The following is a 25,397-nucleotide window of genomic DNA, read 5'->3' on the forward strand; positions in this document are numbered from 1 at the left end:
ATTTCAGGAAGCCATCAATCATGAGTTTGATAGATATCTCTTGGACAATGAGACGGCTTCTGAGGGAAAATGTGAATGTATTATATCGTGTCTCTCTGAACAAATGACTGAAAGAATCACTGAAGGATACTATGCAAGACCAGGAGGTTATGATCTCTTCTGTCGCGACCTGGAGGACATTGTGATTCAGTACAACACACAGGCCAATAAAGAAGTCAAGGTCTTTAATTTTACATTATTTGGTATTAACACATAACATGAACATGAATTACAACAATTATTTACAATACTATTCATTACTATTATTACAAATCTTTCTTTGTAGTCAGCAATATGTTTGGTATAACTTGAGGGTGAATTAATGCTGTCAGAATTTATATTTTCGGGTGAACTATACCTTTAAAACCAGGTTTACTCTTTCCTTGTGTGTCTATATAGAGTGCTGAGGTGTTGGAGAAGTTTTTACATGAAAAGGCGGCCATTACAACATCCATCCTGCAGGCTGATAATAAACTAACTGAAAATGAAAGAAGGATTTGTGGTAACGGCTTTGTGTGTTTAACAGAGTATACACAGTATGCACTAAACATGAAGTGTGAATAGGACCAGCCCAGTTTTACATGTCATTTTTTTCCAGAGGAGAGAGAGAGGGCAGTCCTTCTGGAACAAGAAATTAAGTCCCAGGAAGAGAAGCAACGTCATCTGGAGGAGAAGATGGAGATTGAACGACAGAATAATGAAGAGAGAATGAGACAGGTCATACAGATGATGGAAGATGAGATGTTTCTCCAAAAACAAGAGACGGAGCGTGCGATGGAGAGCAAGTTAAGAGAAAAGGCCGCCCTGATGGAGAAAGGCTTTCAGGAGAAAGCAGATAAAATGTCTCGGGAGATAAACGAGTTAAAGAGGAAGAATGCTGAGGCAGTGGCGGGAACCTCAAGAAGTTATTCACAGATGATAGAAAATCAGCAGCGAAGACATGACCAAAACATGGAGGCGTTGAGGCAGCAGCATAGACAGCAGATGGAACAAATTAACAGGAGACCCAGATGTTCAACTCCACGCTGTTCTATACAATAAAATGTGTTTAGAGATTGCACAAACAATAGTTTATCGGTTAATCCCACATCCCAAGAGTCCTGACTGTTATCAACTAAATATTTAGTGACAGTCACTCATCAGCAAAATGCACAGCATATTAGTATGTAGCATATATGAAGCAGTTATCACCAACCTGTGTAATGTCCAGTCCAGTCTCACGAAATTTCGTTATATACGACATATAAAAAAAATCAAAAAAATAGTAAAAATCAATATATAAAGTGACATTCTAATGCAAGCACTAAATCTAACCCTAAACCGAAGCGACAATGGTTTAAAAATAGGAAAAAACAGTCGAGTAACCAATACGTGATAATCACACGAAAACAGGAATTCGTTATACGATTAGGAAAAAACATGAATTTTCGTGATAATAGCACGAAAAAAGAATAAAAAAATACGTGACTATATCACGAAACTTTGTGAGACTGGGTAGCAATGTCACTGCTTGTTCACAAATATTAATCTAATTTAGAAACTGCTAAAGGAAAATGTAGTAACAGCAAAAGCTTCAGTGGATAAACATAAAAGTTAAAGGATTACTGCACTTTCATAAAAAATTCTGATAATTTTGAGAAATGTTTGTAACCAAACCATTCACAGACCCCAATTTACTTTCATAGCAATGGGGTCCACGAACGGTTTGGTTACAAAAATTTCAGACTTTAGTATGAGTGAATGAATGACGTTTGCTTGTTTAGGTCAATTTTAACATCTGACCAAAGCATTTGATGTAATTCAGATACAGTTAGTTCAAATAAAAGGCCTTAAGCACAGTCTGGGTTGTCTTTTTCAACTCCTTGATGGGTAGATCTTCTTCTCTACGTGGATGACATGGTCAAAGATTGTGGGCCTAAAAAAATGTGTGACCTCTGTTCTGAATCAAGAAATAGATTGGTGACACCATTGCAGCGTTTTGTATTTGTGGAATGCTAGAGCCTTTGATAAACAGGAAGAAAAACAAAACTGAAAGAAACATGGCCAAACTGTGACAACCGGTAAAACGCAACATTTTTATATAGTTCAAAAGAGTTTCATGTACTCCAGTGTAGAGGATCATGCACTGATTGAGTCACAGGTTCACAAGATATTTTTTTATGTTTTATACCCAGCAGGACAAACAGTGAGCCATTGTTGGGAATTCACAGCGAGGTTAATTTGAAAAAAAAAAAAACCCATAATTGTTACTATTTAACTTTTGTTCCCATGTGACTACTGCAATACAAGTTAAATATTTACACCCTGTTTTGCTATTTACCAAAGGAGAATAACCTCAAACAACACAAAAGCGGTTTAAGAAGATTAACAACAAGAATGTTAAATTAAATGTTCAGTACTGAGAAAATCAGTAAAGACAAGAAAAAAGTAAACTCTTATGGACAATTCTCTTAAAGGAAGTGAAAGAATAAACAAACCAAAGATAAGCTTTCAGCTGACAAACAATACAGTTGGTTATGATACTATCATGGAAAAGTACCTCTTGCAGTTGGTAATTGTGAAAGTGAAACCAAAAGTTAAATCGGTTCAAGGTGACAGACAATAAACAGAGATTTCAAAGACATGCCTTAAATTACTTTTAGACCAATCAGAATAAAGGGGCTGAACATAAAGGAGTACAATATAAGGAAGCCACGATCTGAGTTCACTTTTCTGAAGTTAAATAAAGAAGAAATGTAAGTACGGTTTCTTTATTAAGTCCATTTTTACAGCTCAATCTTTTAATGTTTTACTCTCAAAATATGCATATAAGTATCAGAGATGTTTTTGCTTCAGCACATTAAAATTAAATGAGGTTGACTGAATTTCACTACTATACAGTATCCCTGTAATTCAAATGGATTAAGAACTCAATTTTATACAAACAGTCATCATAAGCTGTACATACAAGTGTGTGTGTGTGGGGGGGGGGTATGGCTCTGTAACCCGACATGGTATGTTTAATGTCTTGCTAGCTTCAGAAGATCTTGTTTATCAACTAAACCAGTAAGTTTTAAACTTGGGGAAAAGGTAGCAGGGCAGAAAATAATATAGCTTTATCTTAACCCAGCAAGCAACAGCCACCATTTCACCATCTAAGTTCATTAGAGGTCTGATATAGTAGCCTACGGCTTTGAGTAACCCACTTCTACATTTACTTGAATTTGCTTCCATCTGGTTTATGTCAAAATAACTTGTGAGATGTTTGATATTCCATCAGGTAAGTGATTACAAGCTGTTTGGTTTGATTCATTTATTTATTGATTTCATTTATTTTTGGGTTAGTTGTCTATTAAATCTTCACTGACAGCCCAAATTTTGCCTTGTTTTAGCTTGGACGTCTGGGCTGTGTTTGGACACCTATTAGACCCCTTTTAAACTCAAAATGGCTTGCTGGGAAATGGCCATGAATAAGCCAGTTTGCCTCATTGACACAGAGTCAGATGGGAAGTTGTGTGTACAGCAGTCAGCGCTGCAGATCCTGCAGAAGATCGAGCAGCCGGTGGTGGTGGTGGCTGTGGTCGGTCTCTATCGCACTGGGAAATCCTACCTGATGAATCGACTCGCAGGAAAACCAGCAGGTTAGACCATCACATGCAATGCTGATAGCAACCACAGCTTATGGCCATGTGACCACCAAATCGTTGCTTTTAACCAGCTGACCAATCATGGTGGATGGGGGTGGGGCAAATACCACACTTATCAACCATCACATTTTACTTGAAACCTAGTAACAGAAGTGGCTAAAAAATCTTGACTCCAAAGCACTCACAAATGCCCACAGCTGCCATTTTCAGAAGAGTGCCTGGGGTTTTTAGCTGCTTAAATACACTGTGGTGGACACATGGGCAAAGAAAACCATGAATATAAGTAATTGTGTCTCGTTTTTTGTATTTTATTATCAGGGTTTGCACTGGGCAGCACAATTGAGTCCAAGACGAAGGGCATCTGGATGTGGTGTGTGCCCCACCCCACTGAAAAAGAAACCACTCTGGTGCTGCTGGACACCGAGGGACTCGGAGATGTGGACAAGGTATTGTGACAGCCGAATTTACTAAAAAACACAACTACAAGTAGTGTCAAATGTCAGTTTAAAGTGGCCATGAATACTTCTGATGGGGAGGAGTAAAGATGGAGGTGGTGGGTCATGGCACCATGTTAGAAAACATCTAATTCACCATATTTCTGTTGGGCCTACCTGGCAAGTTCAAGGCCTTGATTTACCAACATGCCATCCTCCCACGGATTCTCTGGCCCCTCATGATCTATGAGGTTCCAATCTCAAACATCCAGGGCTTTGAGAGGAAAGTCAGCAGGTTTCTACGAAAGTGGCTGGGTCTACCTCAAAGCCCGAGTAGCAATGCCTTGTATGGCCAAAACAACAAATTGAAGCTCCCTATCAGTAACTTGTATGAGGAGTTCAAGGTGGGCAGTGCCAGGGAGGTGATGCAATACAGAGAGTCACAGGACCTGAAGGTCTCCCAGGCTGCGATTGAGGTGAGAACAGGGTGGAGGTGGAGGGCAGCAGTGGTGGTGGATGTGGTTGAGTTGCAGCTACGGCACAGGGCACTGGTGGGACCAGTGACTCATGGAAGAACTGGGCTGGGTAGCAGTGCAACATCTCGCTACAACATAGCACAGGGGAAGGACAGAAGAAAACTAGTGCAGCGAGAGGTGCGGGCAGCAGTAGAGGAGGAGCGGCCCAGCAAGATAGTTGGAATGCGGTAGCAGGGTGCCTGGACAAGATGGGAGCATGCAGAGGATCGCAGAGTCTCAGGGGCAGAGCTGTGGAAAGCAGACTTCCATCGCATATTTTTCCTGGTCCAGGCTGTCTATGATGTACTTCTGAGCCCATCTAACTTGTTCAGCTGGGGATTGGTGGAGTCACCAGCCTGCAGTCTTTGCCTGAAGAGGGGGACCCTGGAGCACATACTCAGCTGCTGTTCGAAGGCCCTGGGCGAGGGGGGTTTACAACATCCTGGGCATCGTAGGGGCCAGTAAGCGAAGGGTAATCAAGGCGGCCACGGAGTCAGCAGAAGTTGTCTCAAGGTGGCTGTGGATAAGGAGAGGAGAACCATGGGTGGGGTAGAGCTACCTGAACACAAACTGGGGCCTGATCAACCCCAGCTGGGTCGCCTGGGTGAGAGTGTATGATGCTTGAAAGACCCAAAACACTCCATGCCCCAGGTAACATCACTGATGATGAGTCCAGATTGCATCAAGTTGATGTATGTTACAAGCTGTTTTTTTGAAAATGAACACATGTATTCAGTTTATAGCTTGTTAGTTTGCTGTAAATAGGAGGCAGGGAAAGTAAAACAACGCTTTACAAACTACTTTCTTTTTCTAACTATAATTGTTTTTCTCAGGGGGACTCAAAGCATGACACCAACATCTTCTGTCTGGCTGTGTTACTGAGCAGCACTCTGGTATACAACAGTCGAGGGACGATTGACAACGATGCTATTCAGAAGCTGCAGTATCCTTCTGACAATTTAGATACCTCAAGTTTTTTAAAAGTGTTTTGAAAATATATTAAATATACTGTACAACAACAAAAAAAGGGGGAAGAGAGCAGCAGAAACGCAACTACACCTGACTTACAGTCACAAAGGCTGCAAATAACAGATGAACACATTCAATCTCTCAAGATCTCAGCAGAGGAGGACTAAACACCATTATCTTCTTTACTCATTACAGAAGAATTTTAACTTTATTTCTGTTACAATATCATCTACTTGAATGAGACATTTGTTTTATTAGACTTTGCAACCCAAGTTGTTTAATGCTTTAACAAACTGTCAGCTATGTTACTGAACTAACAGACTGCATTAAAGTCAAATCATCAAATGAGGATGCTGACGATTCAATCGAGTTTGTGAAGTTCTTCCCTAGTTTTATCTGGGCTGTAAGAGACTTCACCCTTGAGCTAAAGATTGATGACAAAGATGCAACAGAGAATGAATACCTAGAATTTGCTCTCAAGCTGAAACATGGTAATTAAAGATTATTTTTGTATCAAATTCATTAAATAAAAACAGAAAACAGAACTTTTGTTCACTAAATAAAGGTATAATTTATTGATTTGGTATTCTGAGGAGGTACTGCATGTGTTCATCTGTTTTAGGCACTGGGAAAAAAGTAATGGATTACAACCTACCCAGGGAGTGCATCCAAAAGTTTTTCCCTTCAAGGACATGCTTCACTTTCCCATTTCCAACTGCTCCAGAGAATGTATCTCGCCTGGAGAGCTTAAATCCTGCTGACCTTTCACCTGACTTCCTGAAGGTCACAGATAGTTTCTGCCAGTTTGTCTTTCAGAAGAGCCAGACAAAGAAGCTGAAAGAAGGATACACAGTCACTGGCAGGGGTGATTAATGAAAAAATATGTATCTATTGTTCAATTAATTTATATTTTTAAGTTCGTTTATATCATTCTGTTTCTGGGCTTCTTTTCGTTCTTTGTAGTTCTGGGTAATCTTGCAAAAACATACGTGGACACCATCTCTAGTGGGGCTGTGCCATGTCTGGAGAACGCTGTGATCGCTATGGCAACGATTGAGAATGAGGCTGCAGTGAAAGAAGGGCTTGAGGTCTACAAGAGTGGAATGGAGAAGCTGAAGAACTCTTTCCCTCTGGAACTGAAGGATGTGTCCTCAGAACACCAACGCCTCAGCAACCTGGCAACACAAACCTTCATGAAGCGTTCATTCAGGGACACTGATGGGAAGTACCTAAAATCTCTTGAGGTATGAGGAGCATGTCATAGATATGATCATAAATGTGATCTGATAGATTATAGTACATCTGAGAACTTCTACTGACACTCAAAATGTTATGTTTATAGGAAAACATTAATAATCTCTTTGAGAGATACCTAAGCCTAAATGAGCAAGCATCAAGAAAGAGATGTGAGGATCTTCTGTCATCCCTGACTGCACAAATGACGGAAAACCTCAAGCAAGGGCTCTACGCCAAACCTGGTGGCTATGATCTCTTCTGCAAGGATCTGGAGGACATTGTGAAAAAATATAACATCCAGGCCAAAAACAAAGTCAAGGTTTGGCTCATAGTACACGTCAATACTCATATTACACATTATAGAAATATGATAATTTTTATAATTGTTGTCATAATTGTCCACTGTTTCTGTTTGTCAATAGGCTGAAGAGGTCCTAGGGGAGTTTCTGAAGCAGAAGTCTGTGGAATCTAAAGCCATTTTGCAGGCTGACAAAAAACTAACTGAGAAAGAGAAAAAGATTAAGGGTGAGAATCTTAAGCCTTCAAATACACAGTTTGTAAATTGTGATCAAAGATTTGGGTACTTGTGAGAGTGCAGCTGAATGATGAAAATGAAAGTGTTGTGCACAGCAGGGCGAAACTGAACCCAATGCTCAAAGTGCAAAGTAAAGTTTCCACAATGGGTGTATCGCACATAAGTTACACTCCTGCCTGCTTTACTTTGGCTTGTAATGCGGAATTAGTTATTTATTTGTTAATTAACTAATAATTGATTAAAGTTATTAAAATGCAGCTACAACAAATGTTACATTCAGCATGCTATTGAAAGAGTTAGATAAAAATGAGTTGCAAACTAAAGAAAGTATTCTTAAAATGTGTAATATGTTAGAAGCATTCACAAAAGTTTATTTCCTCAAAGGTGTAGTTCACCTAAAAATAAACAAATTCAGTTTATTTACCCTCAGGCCATCCGATATGTTTATGGCATTTATCTTCAGTACAACAACTGCAAGTCAATGGATTCACCACTTTGTAGGGTGGCCATATGTGCCAATTTTGCTGGATGCGCCCTGGCCAGGATTTCGGGTGTATCCTCCGGAAGTCGCATTGGTCGACCGCATACGTCATCGAGGTTTAATATTTCAGGTTCTATTTCAAAAAAGCAACTGTTACATTTCAAGGTAAGAATGAAACTACAATGACTGTATGTCTTAAGAGAAATAAATCTTAATTTTATAATGTACTAAACAAAAAAATGTGAGAACCTCGTGATGTGGTTGACCAATGCCACTTCCTGGCCAGGATGCGTCTGGCGAAACTGGCATGTATGGCCCCCCTACCACTTTGAGACTTCAAAAAGCAGATATATCCAATACAAAACTAATCCCTATGAATTATTGTGACGTATTGATATCTTGTGAAGCCAATCTATCTATTTTTTGCAAGAAATTGAAGTTCTGTTGGAGAGCCTCTGCCAAACATGACTGCAATCTTCTTCTTTGGTGACGGCCTCTCAATGCCACCTATAGAGCGGGAGGTAAACCACTTCTCAGATATACATACACATGAAGGATGTACAGGAAGTCTGCTTCCCCTTCTGCTCTATATAATAGGGAATCAGCATGGCAACTGGCCTTTACAGGGGTCGAGAGATGAGATTCTCATTGGTATATTGCACGTTACGCCCAAAACAAAATCTATTACTCATTACGAAAATAGGAACAACCCTTTTAGACTGTGTGCTAGGTGCACAAACCATTTTTCCCATCATTAGATTACCATAAGAGGATTCGCACATGCCCCTTTAGACTTTGCGCTTTGTGCTTTAGACCATGCGCTTAAATAATTAAAATAGGGCCCAAACAGTGTTTGTGAATAACATTCAATTTCTTGCAAAAAATGATTGATTGGCTTCACAGGATCTTAATACGTCACCAATACAGTTGTGGGGATTACTTTTGTATTGAGTATCTGTTGAATTGTGTTATATGATTCACAAAGCAATGAGGTTTCTACAAAATATCTTCCTTATTGTTCTACTGAAGAATTGGCACCGGCATGTCAAATGGTCTGAGGGTGAGTAACTAAACAGCAAATGTAATTTTTGGGTGAACTATTCCTTTAAAGGACAATTAATCTCATGGTTTGAGTTTTTCTCTGAAGGTTTTTTTTTAAAGCATGTTTCTTTTTTGTCAATAAATGACCAGAGGAACAAGAGAAAGCAGCCCTCTTGAACCAGGAAATCAAAGCTAAAGAGGAAAAGCAACGACAACTTGAAGCGAAGATGGAAGCAGAGAAACGTAGTAATGAAGAGAGGATGATACAGATGAAACAGAAGATGGATGAAGAATTGAAGCTTCAGAGATTGGAAGCTGAGCGTGCCATGGAAAGTAAACTGAAGGAGCAGGCGGCTCTGCTGGAGAAGGGCTTTAAGGAGAAGGCAGACATGATGACCCGGGAGATGGAGGAGTTCAAGAGACAGAGCTCTGAAGCTGAGAGTAATCGAGCTAGAGAGTTTGCACTGATGATGGAGAACTCCAATAAGAGACATGAACAGACAATGACCATGATGATGCAGCAACACAGAGAACAAATGAAAGCCATACAAGAAATGAATGCACAGCCTAAAAGTAGATGTCCCATCATGTAGATGTAATAAATTAAATGATTGCCAGACATCATCACTGCTAAGAACTCAAACTTCTGAAGTCAGGAGTGATGATGTTACTGCGGCTGAGGTAGAGGTGCTGCAAAACTGAGTGCTCTTGCCCCATAAATACAATATACTTCTTATTTTGTGCCACCATACTTACTCACAGGGCTCCAGACTAACTTTTTTCACTAGGAGCACAGTGGCCCCAACTGAAAATTTTAGGGGCGCAACCAGAAAATTTAGGGGCACACACCGTAAATTAACATGCTAACCAAATAATCACATTTCTACTAATTTCCACTGTATTACTAATAAATACTTTGATGATAGATGCAGAAAGTACCATGTGCTGTTTCAAATGCAGTGTCAGATCACAAAAAAGTGTCAAATTTACTGGTCGCACATATGCGACTGGATGTAAAATTCAGTGGCACACTCTCAAATTTTGGTGGCAAAATCTGGAGGGCTGGAGCCCTGACTCATGTAACTACTCATGTAATGGCGCTTTTCCATTGCATGGTGCCCCACGGTTTGGTTTGGATTGGGTCGGGTCAGCTCACCTCACTTTGGCGTGGTTAGCTTTTCCATCGAGTTTAGTATCACTTTGAAGTGGGAGGTATTATAGGCGTGTCGTTATATTTGCCGTGCCTACTGCTGTGACATCATACAAGTGAGAGCGTTGTACATTCCCATACATTTATTTATTTCTCAGTCCGCCACAAAATTAAAATTGACCACCACAAATAGATGTTTGCACATCGCGTTTCAACTACCTCTGTATTACATGACAGTTTCTGTTCAAACACCCGTGGCGTCAGTCGACGGCGCTCCGCTGAGGCTCATTGAAGTTGCATTTAAGCAAATAATGCTGACGTGCTCGTCGCAAATGTTCCGCCACAAACTGCAAGTTTGGAAAAAACTGTAATGGTGTCCCTGATTCTCAACCTGTGGATGTTTTTTGTGAGTTTGGGAACTTATAGCAGAGCACAGCGCAAGCTAGCTTAGCACAGGTAAAGCTAATCTACATAATAGCGATGACACTGTAGTGACGATTCTCTCAGACCAATCAGTGACCTACAGTGTTTTCTCGTCACGTTTGGTATCAGCTAGGGTCGCTTGGAACCCCAACCGAGGTGGTACGAAAAAAGTATCGGGTACTACGTACTGCACCCAATGGAAAAGCTCCCAAAAGTGAGCTGACCCGACCCAGACTTGACCGGACCGTGGAGTACTATGCAACGGAAAAGCACCATAACAGTCTTTAAATAGGGAAAACATGGAAGTGTTTGGTGGCTTCTAAATTCATCCCTGTTTGATCCTAAGGAATGAAGAGCTCAGCTAAATGGACGCGTTTCACGACGATTAAGTGCACGCATTGAGAAAAGAGAGGTATGTATTAATTCGTCTAAGTTGAGGGAAGTACATAGTAAAACATTGAAAAACTGGTTTTCCTTTAACATGTTACAAAAAAGTTAAATACATACTGCAAATGAATACAAAATAAAATCATTTAGTTGTACTATTTCACTGTTAGTCATTTTATCATTTATTAAAAAATTACAAAATCAAAACTGAGTTCATTTTGTGTGTGTGTCGTGTGTGTGTGTGTCTGGCGCGCACCCCAAACAAGTGTCTGTGTAGTTCAATAAATGTGGTAAAAGCATGTGACTTGAGGCTGACCTCTTATTGGCTGGTTTCAGATCCACAATGCTTGATTTATAGATGGTTTTCGTGGAACAAACGTAACTTTCAGTAAACTCTGTGAAGAATCAATAACAACAAAGTCCTTTCTGATAACAAGCAAAATAATCAACAAGTAGATTAGTTCAAATATCAGAGCTAAAGTGTTTAAAAAACTACACTGAGCTAACCTTGCTGAGTAAAGTGTACTACATAATGTATAGAATCTTATCTATAGACCGTTTCATGGGGCGCACGTGCGGTGACGCGATAAGCGTCTGGTCCGAACTTTACTTCCGGTTTCTGTTTTTTTAATGGTCTGACTAGTTGCTGAAACTGAACTCTTAGGGTGTTTTCACATATAGTTCATTTTAAAAGAACCAAACCCAGTTCACTTAAAGTGAACCAGAAAAGGAACTAGCCGAATGTGACCTCAGTCCTTTTGGTGTTCACAATATAGTGGACTCAAAAGAGGACCCAGTTCTTTTTTTGGTCCTCTTCAGAACTGAAGTGATCTCAGACCTTTTCTTGTTCACATCACAATTTCATAAAAACTCAGACCCCAGCTTTCTGTGCAGCAGCTGATTTTGATACAATGTCAAAACGACACGTAAAGCGGACCGGGACCTCATTGATTTCACATATCAAAAAGAAATCGAACCACAAAAGAACCCAAAAGCGAACCGTACTCAGACCACCTTTGAATGTGGTCTGAGTTCGGTTCGCTTTTGGGTCCTTTTAGGGGGGTCTGAGATCACTTGGTTTGTTCACATATACACCCTGAACTGCTCTGAGAGCGTTTGGAGGGCTCAAACAAACTAGGGGCCCTATTTTAACGATCTGAAACGCAAGTCCGAAGCGCAAAGCGCAAGTGACTTTGTGGGTGGATCTTGGGCGCTGTTGCTATTTTCCCGGCGGGAGAAATAAGTCTTGCGCCGGGCGCAAATCAATAAGGGGTTGGTCTGAAGTAGGTTCATTATTCATAGGTGTGGTTTGGGCGTAACGTCAAATAAACCAATCAGAACGCTATTCAACATTCCCTTTAAACGCAAGGGCGCAAGTTCCATGGCGGGTTGCTATTATTATGACGGATTTGACAGGCGCACGCCAGGAGCGGTTCACAGCCGAGGAGACCCACGTTCTTGTAAGAGCAGTCAAAGACAGAGAAGTTGTTTTGTATGGGGATGGGAGAAACCCGCCCAAATCAGCGTAGGTTAAACAGGCGTGAGAGGAAATAGCCGCAATTGTCTCATCAGCTGCGCCAAGCACTACAATGATGTCAGGAGACGGGGGAATCCCAAGCTTGCCAGCATAAATCGGGCACGCCGGGCACACAGGAGGACATCGCTGCGTCCACCCTCACCGCTGAAAGAGTTTGGGGGCTTTGAAATCGGACACAAGAAACGCAAGCAAGGTTCAACCCCAAAGTACACTTACAAATCAAGTTCACATACATGAAGGTTTCTTATGAAAACATTTTAATTATTATGTACATAAAATAAACGTAATACAGCCACACAACAAACTTATGAACATATTTTAATCGTTATTTGCATGATAATTGTTTAACGCTGCCACACAAAATAAATAAAAACTATCACTACAATGCTCACCACAATGATTTCCCTTATCTCATGTGTTAATATTTTTATTGTAACAATTTATGATTTAATGATTTCCCTTATCTTATATTTTTTATTGTAACAATTTATGATTTGCAAAAATAACTGTTGCATCTGTGTAGATTAGATAAGCAATGCGCGTTGTGCACGCTATACATTATGGTCAAGCATGCGCCCTTAAAATAGCATAATGAACCACGCGCCACTGACTTTAGACTAGTTTTTTTTGGTTAGTAGCGCAATTGTTTTTTGAAACTGCAAAATAGCATAAGAGATGGTTTGCGCCGGAGCACGCCTCCTTTTTTGCGCTGAACAGCCCAGGGAGCGCAAGTTCATTCCCTAGTTTGCCGACGTGCGTCTGTGGAGGGAAAAACCCGCTGTGCGCCGGTGCAAAATACGAAATGATACATGCGTCACTGACAAAGTCACTTGCGCTGGGTGCAAGATAGGGCCCTAGGTGTTAAAACACCCTTAAACAGGTACCTAGTCGAAAATAACAAATGTTTTGGGTTCCTTTGTAATCTATGTGTTGTTTATTTTGCTTGTTATATAAATAAACTACTTTAAAAGGACTTTGTTGTTATGTATTCTTTGCAGAGTTTACCGGAAGTTACGTGTTGACAACGTGAAACTATCGCACGCTCACTTGAAAGCGAAAGTTTCACACGCGCGATAGTTTCATGTGACCACGCGATAGTTTCAAGTCAGCACGCAAAACTAAACTTCAAAAAAATAAATAAAAATTCTGCACATGAAAGTTTTGCGTGAGCACATGAAAGTTTCACGTGAGCACATGAAAATTAAAATTAGGTTTTTTTTACTACAATGTCACCTTAGGGGCTCGGTAGAGAGCGGGAGCGGCCGTGTTAATTTTTTCTCCAGGTTTTCACGTGAAGAAGTCTTCTCGAGTCAAAAGGCGCAAGTCCAAGTGAAGTCATGAGTCATTGATGTTAAAGAGTCAAGTCGAGTTGCAAGTCTTTGTACATTTTGTTGAGTCGAGTCTGAAGTCATCAAATTCATGACTCGAGTCTGACTCAAGTCCACACCTCTGGTAAATAGAGATGTGTTCTATAAAACCTTTATAGGGTTAATCCCTTTTTTCTATTCAGTGATTTTGTTTGTTAGCAGCAGATCATCACTAATGGTCAATAATCACCTAATTAATCGCTTTAACCATTTTTATTCCTTTTTTGTTAGCCGAACCCCTCTGAGCTTAAATATTTAGTTGAAAATATTTGAATAATTTAATAGCAAATTGCATGTTTAACTTCAAAAACATTTATTTCTCGTCAGTTTGTATAAGTAGTATTTAGAAGGTTGTAAACGTTAAATCACGGTGTTTGGATCCAGTGTCAGCTGATGACATTGTAAGGAACATAAAGTTGAATGATTTTTTCATGAAAATTCAATATAGTTATTATCATTTACATTTCATGTTAATTTTGGGATGGTTGCTTAGATACATATATATACATTGTTTAAATTGATAAATAGACGTGAATAATTCTGAATTAATAGGGGTGAACTGGTGTGAAAGTAACATGGGAGGAAAGTAACAGAGCGAACTTTCTCTGAGCACTGATTACATTTGCATTCCAAAGTATGATGGCATCTTTAGCACACAACCCTTGACCGAGCTGACAAATATTGGGTTATTTCTTCATCGTTTCGCGCATGTAGGTCCAGAAAGGTGTTTTCAACCATGATAAGTACATTTCTACAGCGGTCTTTTTTCTTATAAGGCGTTGTGTTTCTGGTTTCATGTGTTAAAGTACTAATATCTACAGGTTATTTAGTGCTCTAACACATCCTGAAGTTTGTGAAGAGATCCTGTCAAGATGATAGTAACACTCATTACTGATGCCCCGCTGCTAATACTCTGGCATTATGTTGAAAATGTATTTGAATTAATTAAATTTTTATATTGTTCACTGTTGAATTTTTTTTATTTGCAACAATTTAAGTTTGTACTGTTGGGTTGCTTTTGAAACATTTGATGAAACTAAAATTTTTAATTAAAATGTAATTTCATTATTTTCTGCAAATATAAAGGACAAAATATGTTTGCCGTTACATATTAAAAAGGTCTAGTTATGTATATTTACTAAAAACAGGTGTAATACAAAATCTTGTAATACAAAGTCTTGTTCTGTTCTGTTACATTTAAGACACCTGTGTGTTACTTTCTGTAATGGTTTTGTTCTGTGTTTACTTGTGTTCTGTGTATTTTTGTATTTTGGACTTTTATTTTGATACCCTGCTCTGTTCTGACTTTTATTTTGATATTCATCATGCCATGTCACAGTTCACACTTCCTGTCTGTTTTGTATATAAGTCACTTCCTGTATAGCTGTTCCTGGCTGATTATTACATCGCCATCCTGTCTGTATTCTGCCTGTATTTCTGAATCTGTTATCTGTAAATCTGTTTTTGTGTCTGTTCCTGTTTTTGACCTGTGCCTGTTATTTTGGATTTTGCCTGTACTGCCGCCTGCCCTGACACATTGCCTGTATTTGGATTCTGATTTTGGATTTACCCTTTGGATTTGTTTGCTGGCCCTTTATGGGATTTTACAATTAAACACCTTTTGCATATGGATTCTCATCTCACTCGCTTTCTTTAAAGCAACCGTTACAGAATAATCAGCCATAACCCGGATCCAGCGAAGGTTAGTAACTTCCCACCAGCAACATGAAACCCATTTTTGCACTACTTGCACTCCGTCAGAACCACCGGCCCATTGAGGATTTTGTAAGTGACTTTTTGGAATTAAGTAATCAAGTACATTTTGATGAGGACACGTTAAAACCAGTTTTCTACAATGCCCTGGATGAATGGTTGCACTTGTGTATGCCCCATGATATGTCTGCCTGGTCCCTGGAGAGTTATATTGACTTTGCCTTGCTGTTGTGTGGTTCCCCCTTCACTGTGGGTGTTGCGGATACACCTTCAGAGAATATACACAACACACCAAGCCATTTCATGCCTGTTCTGCCCAAACCTGTATATGTCATGCCTGATTTGTCCATGCCTGTTCCCAAAATGGCCGCCACCCTGCCTGTTCCCAAAATGGCCGCCATCCTGCCTGTTTCTACACCTGCACCTGTTTGTGAGAGAGCTACCGTCATCCCAGCACCTGAACTTCAGAGAGCCATCATCACAACCACACCTGCACTCATGAGGGCTAATATTCACCCTGCACCTGACATCAAGATGGTCGCCCTGCCTGAATCGACTACTGCTGAGGTATGTCTCATTAACTCAGTACTACCTGAATTTGCTATAGCCCTGTGGTGCGTCTGGTCTGCCTTCTGCTCTGTTGTTCCCGAGGTTCCTCAAGACCCTGAATCTGATCTGCCCGTCTCATCTGATCTGCCCGTCTCATCTGATCTGCCCGTCTCATCTGATCTGCCCGACTCATCTGATTCGTCTGTCCTGCCCGACTCATCTGATTCGTCTGTCCTGCCCGACTCACCTGATTCGTCTGTCCTGCCCGACTCACCTGATTCGTCTGTCCTGCCCGACTCACCTGATTCGTCTGTCCTGCCCGATTCACCTGATTCGTCTGTCCTGCCCGATTCACCTGATTCGTCTGTCCTGCCCGATTCGTCTGATTCGTCTGTCCTGCCCGATTCACCTGTCCCGTCTGTCCTGCCCGATTCACCTGTCCCGTCTGATTCACATGATTCGTCTGTCCTGCCTGATTCACCTGTCTTGTCTGATTCACCTGGCTCAACTGACTATTCTGATTCATCTGGTCCACCACCTGGAACATCGCCACCCTGGGCTTTGGGAGCTTTCCCAAGTTTTTTTTGGGGGGGGGTAGTACCCGGACACAGGGAGGAGGCAGAGGACACCAAGGCGGAGGCCAAAGTGTGCTCGGACCCTTCCTCTCCCTGTGTTCCAGGTCTATTCCTGCCCCATGATATAGCTCCAAGCCTGCCCCATGACCCAGGTCCTAGCCTGCCCCATGACCCAGGTCCTAGCCTGCCCCATGACCCAGGTCCTAGCCTGCCCCATGACCCAGGTCCTAGCCTGCCCCATGACCCAGGTCCTAGCCTGCCCCATGACCCAGGTCCTAGCCTGCCCCATGACCCAGGTCCTAGCCTGCCCCATGACCCAGGTCCTAGCCTGCCCCATGACCCAGGTCCTAGCCTGCCCCATGACCCAGGTCCTAGCCTGCCCCATGACCCAGGTCCTAGCCTGCCCCATGACCCAGGTCCTAGCCTGCCCCATGACCCAGGTCCTAGCCTGCCCCATGACCCAGGTCCTAGCCTGCCCCATGTTTCTGGACCATCCTGCCCATATGACCCAGGACCTCTCCTGAACTGCCCTGCCTTCGCCAAGAGGTCCTGGCCCGCCCGCCCACCCTCTATTGGACTGTATGTTTTGTTTGTTGGGCTCCGGGAGTCGCCCTTTAGAGGGGGGGTTCTGTAATGGTTTTGTTCTGTGTTTACTTGTGTTCTGTGTATTTTTGTATTTTGGACTTTTATTTTGATACCCTGCTCTGTTCTGACTTTTATTTTGATATTCATCATGCCATGTCACAGTTCACACTTCCTGTCTGTTTTGTATATAAGTCACTTCCTGTACACCAGTTCCTGGCTGATTATTACATCGCCATCCTGTCTGTATTCTGCCTGTATTTCTGAATCTGTTATCTGTAAATCTGTTTTTGTATCTGTTCCTGTTTTTGACCTGTGCCTGTTATTTTGGATTTTGCCTGTACTGCCGCCTGCCCTGACACATTGCCTGTATTTGGATTCTGATTTTGGATTTACCCTTTGGATTTGTTTGCTGGCCCTTTATGGGATTTTACAATTAAACACCTTTTGCATATGGATTCTCATCTCACTCGCTTTCTTTAAAGCAACCGTTACACTTTCGTCCCTGCTGACAGGTTAAAAGGTAACAATGCACTACTTATGTTCAAAGTGAAATTATACTGAGGTCGTTTTACATTTGTTTAAAATTTCACATGCAGTGATAGACCACACTTTTGAGTTATTGACCACAGCAAAAATGTATCTTTGTCTAAACAGCCTGATCTCATTAATTTCCATGTGATAGTCACTGAAATTTTTGCTTATTTTTCTGTGGCATTCTCACTGATCTCTGCATTTTTCCCTGGCCCTGCCACGAACTGTCTTTTCCCGTGGCATTCTAACAGATTGTTTACTCAACGGCTTTGTCTTATTTTCTGACCATTGTCACTTCGGTTTATGGTTAGATTGACAAAAAATGAATTCCTTACCCAAACCCAACTCTAACCCCAATGCCAGGTGACAATTGTTTAAAGTTTAGAAAATAAGCAGAAAAAATTGTATAAATCAATAGTTAAAGTGACATACAAACGCAAACCCCCAAATCTAACCCTAAGCCGAGGCGACAATGGTTAGAAAATGGGAAAAAGCAGTTGAGTAACCAATCCGTGGGAATGCAACGGAAAAAGAAAGTTTTTCTGAAAAATGATACTTTCGCCCCTGCTCTCCCCTATGATTAAAACACACAACCACAAAATAATAATGTGTTTAGCACTGTATACACTCTAAGGATTAATTTGCATACATACATACACTTTTTTAAAGTAAGTTTTACTTGAAATTTTAAACTTTTTAACTTCCATTTCAGTTATTTCCTAAAACCTTGGCATTGGTGTATTTTGTCATTAACGATTTACCATTGATGCTTTTCAATAACTGATTTATTTAATGCTTAGCAGATAATTCTTTAATTATTTGAGAAATAAAACTTTTCATCTTATCTGATCTAATAAATCCAGCTCAATCACTTTTCTATTCTTAGCGTTTTAGTTTCTATTTTTTTCTATTATTTATTATCATTTAGTAGTGTTTTTAGTTATTCTTGTTTATCTTTTGTTAATAAATTTCATTTTATTACCATAGTGTCTTCCTTGTGTTAATAATACAGTTAAAGGTTCTACAAGCATCTTACAAAATCCTTCAGATAAATTAGATGACAAACTCCCTCTAATTTACGTATTTTCTTATTTGTTGAATGATCTATTTAGATTATTCTTATTGTTAAAGTGAAAGTCTTTAGCTGGTGCCCCGAAATAGAGGAGGGAGGTCCGGTGTATGGTATACCACCCAATTGGTGCCTGTGTCAAAATCACTACACTTGTTACTATGACAACACATCAAATATGAGTTTTACGACCCTTTTGGAATGTTAAGAGAGTCACTCTTGCTTTATCATCTCTGAGTTTTCCTCAGTCATCTCTTTCTTTATATCTCAGTCTTTCTGGATACGTTTGAGTCCTTTCAGGTGGTTTTACTACAGTTAAAAACATGGTTAGTGTAATAAAACCATGGTAACCACAAAATAGTTAGGTTTTTAAAAAAACATAATTAAAGCATGGTTAGTGTAGTAAATCATGGTTTTGTTGATAGTAATTAATACACCAAAAAAACATGGTAACTACACTTACCACAATAAAACCATGATTCATTTTCTTAAGGGTGTGCCAGGCTGTCTTTTCATTTACCAAGGATCATTTTCTCTCTCATGAATCCTTTCAGCAAAGATCAACTGAAGCTTCATCAAACTACATCATTTTCTTTTAATGGGCAAGACATGTCTTATTCACTGATGCATCACACTTCATTATCCTCTTTAATTATCCTCTTTAATTAATTATCCTATTTAATTAGGTGCATCCGCATTAAGTTACTGATGGTTTGATTTAGGCTTTGATCTGCTGAATTACAAATACTGCCATCACTTCATGCTTTATTCTTTTCTCTACTTAAACCTTTACCTTCTTTCAATCCTAAACTGTATGTGTAGCGCAATAAATGTGTTCAGTATTTGTACTACATACATTTGAAATTATTAGGAGAATAAAAGTGTTTTATATAGCAATGTTAAAGTGCTGCAGTTTGAAGTGCAGTAGATGGCAGCAGCGCTGTGTCTGTCGTGAAACCGCACTCTCGCGAGGTCTCACGTGATTTGTGAAATGAGACCTTCTGCGAACAGGCTTGTTCGACTTCATTCGGTGCCGCAAGAATCGACGTCAGAGTATCGCGAGAGCCAGACAAAATATGATTTCTTGAATCATTTTCGCAGTACTTTGACGTCATCCGGCTGTCGTTTTTTTGCGGCGCCGCATGAAGTCGAACAAGCCTAGTGATTTTCACGGTCACATGTGCGACTACCATTGATGATGGTGTTTGTCTGTGTTACAGGCACGCCCGCCGACAGGGGGGGACAAACGGGTCTGTTGTCCCGGGCCCAGGGTGGGGGTGGGCCCAGAGGGGGGCCCAGAACTGGAACCTATGGAATAATTGTTAAAAATAAAGAAAATATTTGATTCATTTGATTTGAAGTTCAGTACGCTCAAAATGTCCGGTCAGACTCAGCACAAGTCCGGTGCTCAGAAAATAAAAGAAAAGAAGAAAATATAGGCCTTATAGAGGAAAATAGAGGGAAATAGAATTCCTAATTCTCCCCTAATCTGTGACCGCAGATATAGTCACTGCATCGCGTGTGTTTAGAAGTATGTGCTGTTTGCTGTGAGGTTTTTATGAGAGAAAGCACAAACTATTTAATATTTAATGTGTGAAACTTGAATTTGAAATAAAACTTACCGCGGAGAAGATAATGAGATGAGATCTCTATTGCTAAGTTACGCGACAATTATTTATTATTTCAAATCCGTTTACAAGATAAATATAAATTGTTAAACAGATGAAATTATCTTGATATAGGCTACATTCATAATGAGAAGCCTTTTCTTTTTACTGTTACACTGTAGACAGTAATATATGTATTTTATATAAAACTCTATGGTCGGACAGTACATTGTTCATTATCTGTTGGTTCATGTTGGTCCAGTTTAATTCAGGGTAATCCTTTAATAAAATGTAATTATAAAATATTTTATTGTTTTGTAATATTCACAGCGCACATTCTCTCAAATGTGCTTAAAACATGTTTAATTATTCTGCAAAATTCCGCATAGATTTTGCAAAAGAAATCCGCAGAAATAGCAAAAAATAACTCCTTGCACAGATTCCTTATACAGCTGTACTACTCTTGCAGCAATTAAAGCAGTTCAGATTTGTTTTAAATGGCAAAATAGTTATATTTCTTTTTTTTATTTACATTTTAGAGTATTTTTGTTTGTTCCAACAAGCGGTTAGCAGCCGACAGCAAGTTGACGACATGTTTGATGAATTGAACTCTCAAATCAACACTTCACTTGTCTATAATAACAACTACATAAAATATATATTTTCAGCATATCACAGTGTTAGTTTAAACGTTTATTATCTACACACACTATTTTTTAAAAGCGGAGGCAGATTGCTCTGCTGCTCGCAGCTGCAACGGGGGCAGAAATATAAAAATGAAATATAAAAATGGGCTATAGCTACAAAACGAAACGAAATAAACATGAAACCGAATAAACATGCAACCTGCAACTTCGCTATGCATATATAGATTATGTATTGGATGCTGTTTGCATAGATTATGCGCAGTATCCAAGGTTTTAGTCCTCCATTAATATTTTTTCCCGGTGCGCGGTACTGCTGTTAAATACGCAACAGCTGCATTGTAAATGTGTGGCTGGCTGTGCTTATAGCGGACTCGTGCTATAGGTTAAAAGTCTTACTACGTTTGTTTTGCAATCATCGTCTGTCAAAATGTTATTTTAATTAAATTGAAAAATATAAAAAGACGGAGCTGTGAGGTTAAAATTGTCCGAAACCCGACCTGAGGGGTGTAAAAAGGTCGGGTCGGGCTTGGGCTGAAATGCAGGGCTCTACCCTCAGCCGCATTCATTGAGAAAAATGCAATGCATGCTCATCATGAAAGCTCTTTACAAAATAATATCCCTCTGGGCTTTTGGTTCAAAGGCGTGCATGTTTGGAGAAATTTTGATTGAGTTTATATGTTTACTTCAAATTTCTAAAGAGAGGAGTAATATTTATTCAATTTTTAGTCCAAACACGGCATAATATTAGCTGAAGTTGTTTTACTGATATTTCCAATAGTCTGTTCATAATTCATACGTGATTATGATATTTTGTGTCAGTATACAGTGTCAGTACACTGAAAAAAAATATTCATTGAATTTAATCAGTTTTTTAAGATAAGCGGTTGCAATCAATTTATTTAAGCTACATTTAAACAAAAGTTTTATATTTTACTTTACTAATCTTTTTTGTTTAAATGTAGCTTAAATAAACTGATTGCAACCGCCCATCTCAAAAAACTGATTAAATTCAATGAATATTTTTTTTCAGTGTACTACATTTAAAGGTGCAGTGTGTACATTTTAGAAGCATCTAGTGGTGAGGTTGCAAATTGCAACCAACGGTTCAATCCACTCACCCCTCGCTTTTGAAACGCATAGAGAAGCTAGCCACCACCGGTAAAACATGTCATCGTCAGAGACAACTTGGTAAAAAAAGTTTGTCCGTTAAAGGTTTCTGTAGAAACATGGCGACACAAAATGGCGACCTCCACGTAAGGGAACCCTCAGTGTATGTAGATAAAAACTTCTCATTCTAATCTAAGGTAATAAAAACATAACGGTTCATTATAAAAAGGTCTTTATACACCCCTGAAAATATAGTTTTGTATATAATTTTGCATTTCTGTCAAGAGATCCTTCTAAAAATTACACACTGCACCTTTAACTAAATGTTTTATACAATGTATAATATGCAATATTCGTGGGTCCTGAATCTGATAATGCCAAATGTCTTGTTACCAGTAAAAAGTAAGGGGTGGGGGGCCCTCTAAGATTATCTTGTCCCGGGCCCAGGTAAGACTGTCAGCTGGCCTGGTTACAGGTGAGCTGATGGAAGTTTATTCTAACGTTTAAATCGTTCTGTTGATTATATTGTTATATATATATTAAAGTAACTTTGAGTGAGTGGGAAATTAAATGAATCTAGTTTAAGAATGGTATTGCAATCCAAAGTTGGATAAGTTTAATGTGAGTTCATGTGAAAGTTAAACTATCCTCATATTGCTATGCAGCAAGTAAATCTTATCTTGTTTTATTTGGATGTGTTTGAATATTTGATAAAATATAATTTGGGTAACTTAGTTGTATGCATAAAGGTATTTCATATAATGTTTTTTGTGAAATTAGACCTCGTGAGTGATTTTCACGGTCACACGTGCGACTGCCATTGATGATGGTGTTTATCTGTGTTACAGGTTTAAAAAAAATACAATAAATATGCAACCCCCACTGTGAATTCTCCTTTATAGATTGGCAAGTGTTACATACGTCTTTTCCCACCACTGACGAGTTATCTCATTAAAACATTTCAATAAAAAATATGTAATACCGCGAATATCCACTAAACCCAATTTATAAAAAAACTGAAGCAAATAAATTATTTACTAATTTTAAAATCTGTGTATGTTTTGATAATCATTCTGAATCTCATCTCCAACAAAATTCCTTCACAAAAATGCAATTATTTCAGCTTTTTGCAATTTTTTTTTTTAAGAAAAATACCCATATTTAAGAGTTTATAAAGCCCGACTCTCTAACCACAAGGCTACAACTGTATTAAAACTCACAAAAAGTACTTTTATTTTTCACAAGGGAAAGCTGTACTTTACCCAGCAATATCACATTCATTATCGTGGATGAATCGCTTAGCTTTTCTGCTTGTTTTTTTTACATGGGCTACATAAGATTTACAAGTTGCCACTCCAATCTGAGTGCCAGGGTGTGCCACACAGTAGACATTTAAATTTATATCAGGTTACACATTTTGTAAAGACTTCAGGCTATCACATGTTGCATTGGCTGACTATGAAAGTGAAATCAAGAGTTAAGCTTTAACATCTGTTCATCTGTTTGTTCATTCAGTAGAAGACCACAGAGAGACCAAAGACATCCCTTAACTTAAGATATACAGGCAGAATATCAGAAATCCACAAACTGTGTGCAGCTACTGAAGTAAAGCCAAAAGGTAAGTGACATTAAGTCATTTATTATTTTTCTCAGTTAGGATTATGTATTGTGTCTGTTTGTGTTGAGAAGTGTACAGATATTCACCAACAATTTAATTGTTCTGCAAAGTAGTTGGTCTGTTTAACCCTTATGTGTTGTTGGGGCCATTTTTGCAATTTTTTTGTCTTAATTTGGCCACAACTTTCTCTGTGTTTCAGCAAATGGAATGATTTTTGGTGACAAATCTTATATTTACACATATTTTAAGAAAATGCTTTGAAATTTTTCAAAAACTCAACAATATACCGTGGGCAAATTCACTACCCTTACGTGTTGCTAGCGGCCAAAAAAGGCCACCAAACCAAACCGCTGCAAAAATACATCGGATGAATTTTCCCTCACACTTTTTTTGCATAAATCTGCTAATCAACCTCAGCACTGATCAAAACCACCAAATGTTTGCAAAAATTCCATGATTTTAACTCTTACATTGCCAAGTTTATAATGTCACTGATTTGGGAAAAAAACACACACAAAATGACCGATTTTCAATATAAAAAGTGAATGTGGACTGGATTTTCTTTTACCTTTTTTACAGTCTTGGGCATGTCAAAGATTGGTAAAAACATTGGCTTTGATGCATTTTTTGTTTTTGTGCAGCATCAGATTGAATTTTTTTCTCCCTCATTTATTGTTTGTGGCCATTTTTTCCCCATTGACTTCCACCACAACAACACCCCTTAAAAGCAGAGCCATGACACCTTATTACCATGCATTCTTGATTCTTTGTGATTGTACCTTTTGCAAAATTTGTCATTTTTACTGTTGATCACCATGTGGCAACATTAACCCTTTAGTAGCATGTGCAAAAAAAACAGAGCTTAAATTCTGGACTGTAAATCGAGTTATATGGAGCATAACAGCATATTAGAGAGAGAGTCTGTGTGTGTGTGTGTGTGTGTGTGTGTGCGTGCGCGCGTGCATGTGCGTCTGTGTGAAAAAATCTGTAAAAAAAATCTTCTCTGCATCAGATTTATGAACAACATTTATTATGAACCAAAATGCAAAAACAACTTCAAATAAACTGAATCAAGAATGCATGGTAATAAGGTGTCATGGCTCTGCAATCAAAAAATGTTGTTATAATGGAAGTCAATGGGGAAAAAATGGCCACAAACAATAAATGAGGGAGAGAAAAATTTAATCTGATGCTGCACAAAAACTAAAAATGCATCAAAGCCAATGTTTTTACAAATCTTTAACATGCCCAAGACTGTAAAAAAAGTAAAAGAAAATCCAGTCCACATTCACTTTTTATATTGAAAATCAGTGATTTTGTGTTTTTTTTTCCTCAAATCAGTGGCATCACTCATGAGCTTGGCAATTAAAGAGTTAAAATCATGAGATTTTTTGAAACATTTGGTAGTTTTGATCAGTTCTGAGGTTGATTAACAGATTTATGCAAAAAAATTTGAAAAAAATATTAAACTGATACATTTTTACAGCTGTTTAATTTAGTGACCATTTTTGGCCGCTAACAACACGAAAGGGTAGTGAATTGGAACAAGGCACAAGGGTTAACTTCCAGTATAGCAGCTGATTTGTATATGGATATTTAAGTTGTATAAAAAGGTTTTGCAATACAGCCTAATAGACAACTGTATAATGTAGGCCA

The 25,397-nt window shown here is 39.1% G+C and overlaps 3 protein-coding genes across 7 annotated transcripts in view; all 3 read left to right on the forward strand.

The window, feature by feature from the left end:
- Positions 1–1,877, forward strand: part of LOC129431705 (guanylate-binding protein 4-like) — a 42,169-nt gene extending 40,292 nt beyond the window's left edge. For both annotated transcript variants that reach the window (XM_073869324.1, XM_055189702.2), the window contains exons 8-10: positions 8–220; positions 439–541; positions 638–1,877. In XM_073869324.1, the coding sequence (XP_073725425.1) occupies positions 8–220; positions 439–541; positions 638–1,080 (759 nt within the window). In that variant the 3' untranslated portion in view covers positions 1,081–1,877. The remainder of the gene's footprint in view (positions 1–7; positions 221–438; positions 542–637) is intronic.
- LOC129431704 (guanylate-binding protein 4) overlaps positions 1–9,814 on the forward strand; it is a 39,697-nt gene extending 29,883 nt beyond the window's left edge. The window contains exons 1-10 of one of the 2 annotated variants that reach the window (XM_055189698.2): positions 2,756–2,774; positions 3,411–3,659; positions 3,984–4,111; positions 5,448–5,557; positions 5,884–6,074; positions 6,206–6,448; positions 6,547–6,827; positions 6,926–7,138; positions 7,242–7,344; positions 9,027–9,814. In XM_055189698.2, coding sequence (XP_055045673.2) covers positions 3,464–3,659; positions 3,984–4,111; positions 5,448–5,557; positions 5,884–6,074; positions 6,206–6,448; positions 6,547–6,827; positions 6,926–7,138; positions 7,242–7,344; positions 9,027–9,469 — 1,908 coding nt within the window. In that variant the 5' untranslated portion in view covers positions 2,756–2,774; positions 3,411–3,463 and the 3' untranslated portion in view covers positions 9,470–9,814. Of the gene's footprint in view, positions 1–2,755; positions 2,775–3,410; positions 3,660–3,983; positions 4,112–5,447; positions 5,558–5,883; positions 6,075–6,205; positions 6,449–6,546; positions 6,834–6,925; positions 7,139–7,241; positions 7,345–9,026 lie in introns of those variants that run through there. The other variant, XM_073869305.1, reaches the window with a different exon arrangement.
- Positions 1–25,397, forward strand: part of LOC129431703 (guanylate-binding protein 4) — a 68,082-nt gene that overhangs the window by 9,553 nt on the left and 33,132 nt on the right. The window contains exons 1-2 of one of the 3 annotated variants that reach the window (XM_073869307.1): positions 19,865–19,982; positions 23,639–23,741. The exons of 1 other annotated variant lie outside the window; for it this stretch is intronic. The gene's annotated coding sequence lies outside the window, so the exon portion shown is untranslated. Of the gene's footprint in view, positions 1–19,864; positions 19,983–23,638; positions 23,742–25,397 lie in introns of those variants that run through there. One more of the 3 variants, XM_073869308.1, reaches the window with a different exon arrangement.

This window comes from Misgurnus anguillicaudatus, chromosome 1 (assembly GCF_027580225.2).
Source record: "Misgurnus anguillicaudatus chromosome 1, ASM2758022v2, whole genome shotgun sequence".
In the NCBI taxonomy this organism is placed as follows: Eukaryota; Metazoa; Chordata; class Actinopteri; order Cypriniformes; family Cobitidae; genus Misgurnus; species Misgurnus anguillicaudatus.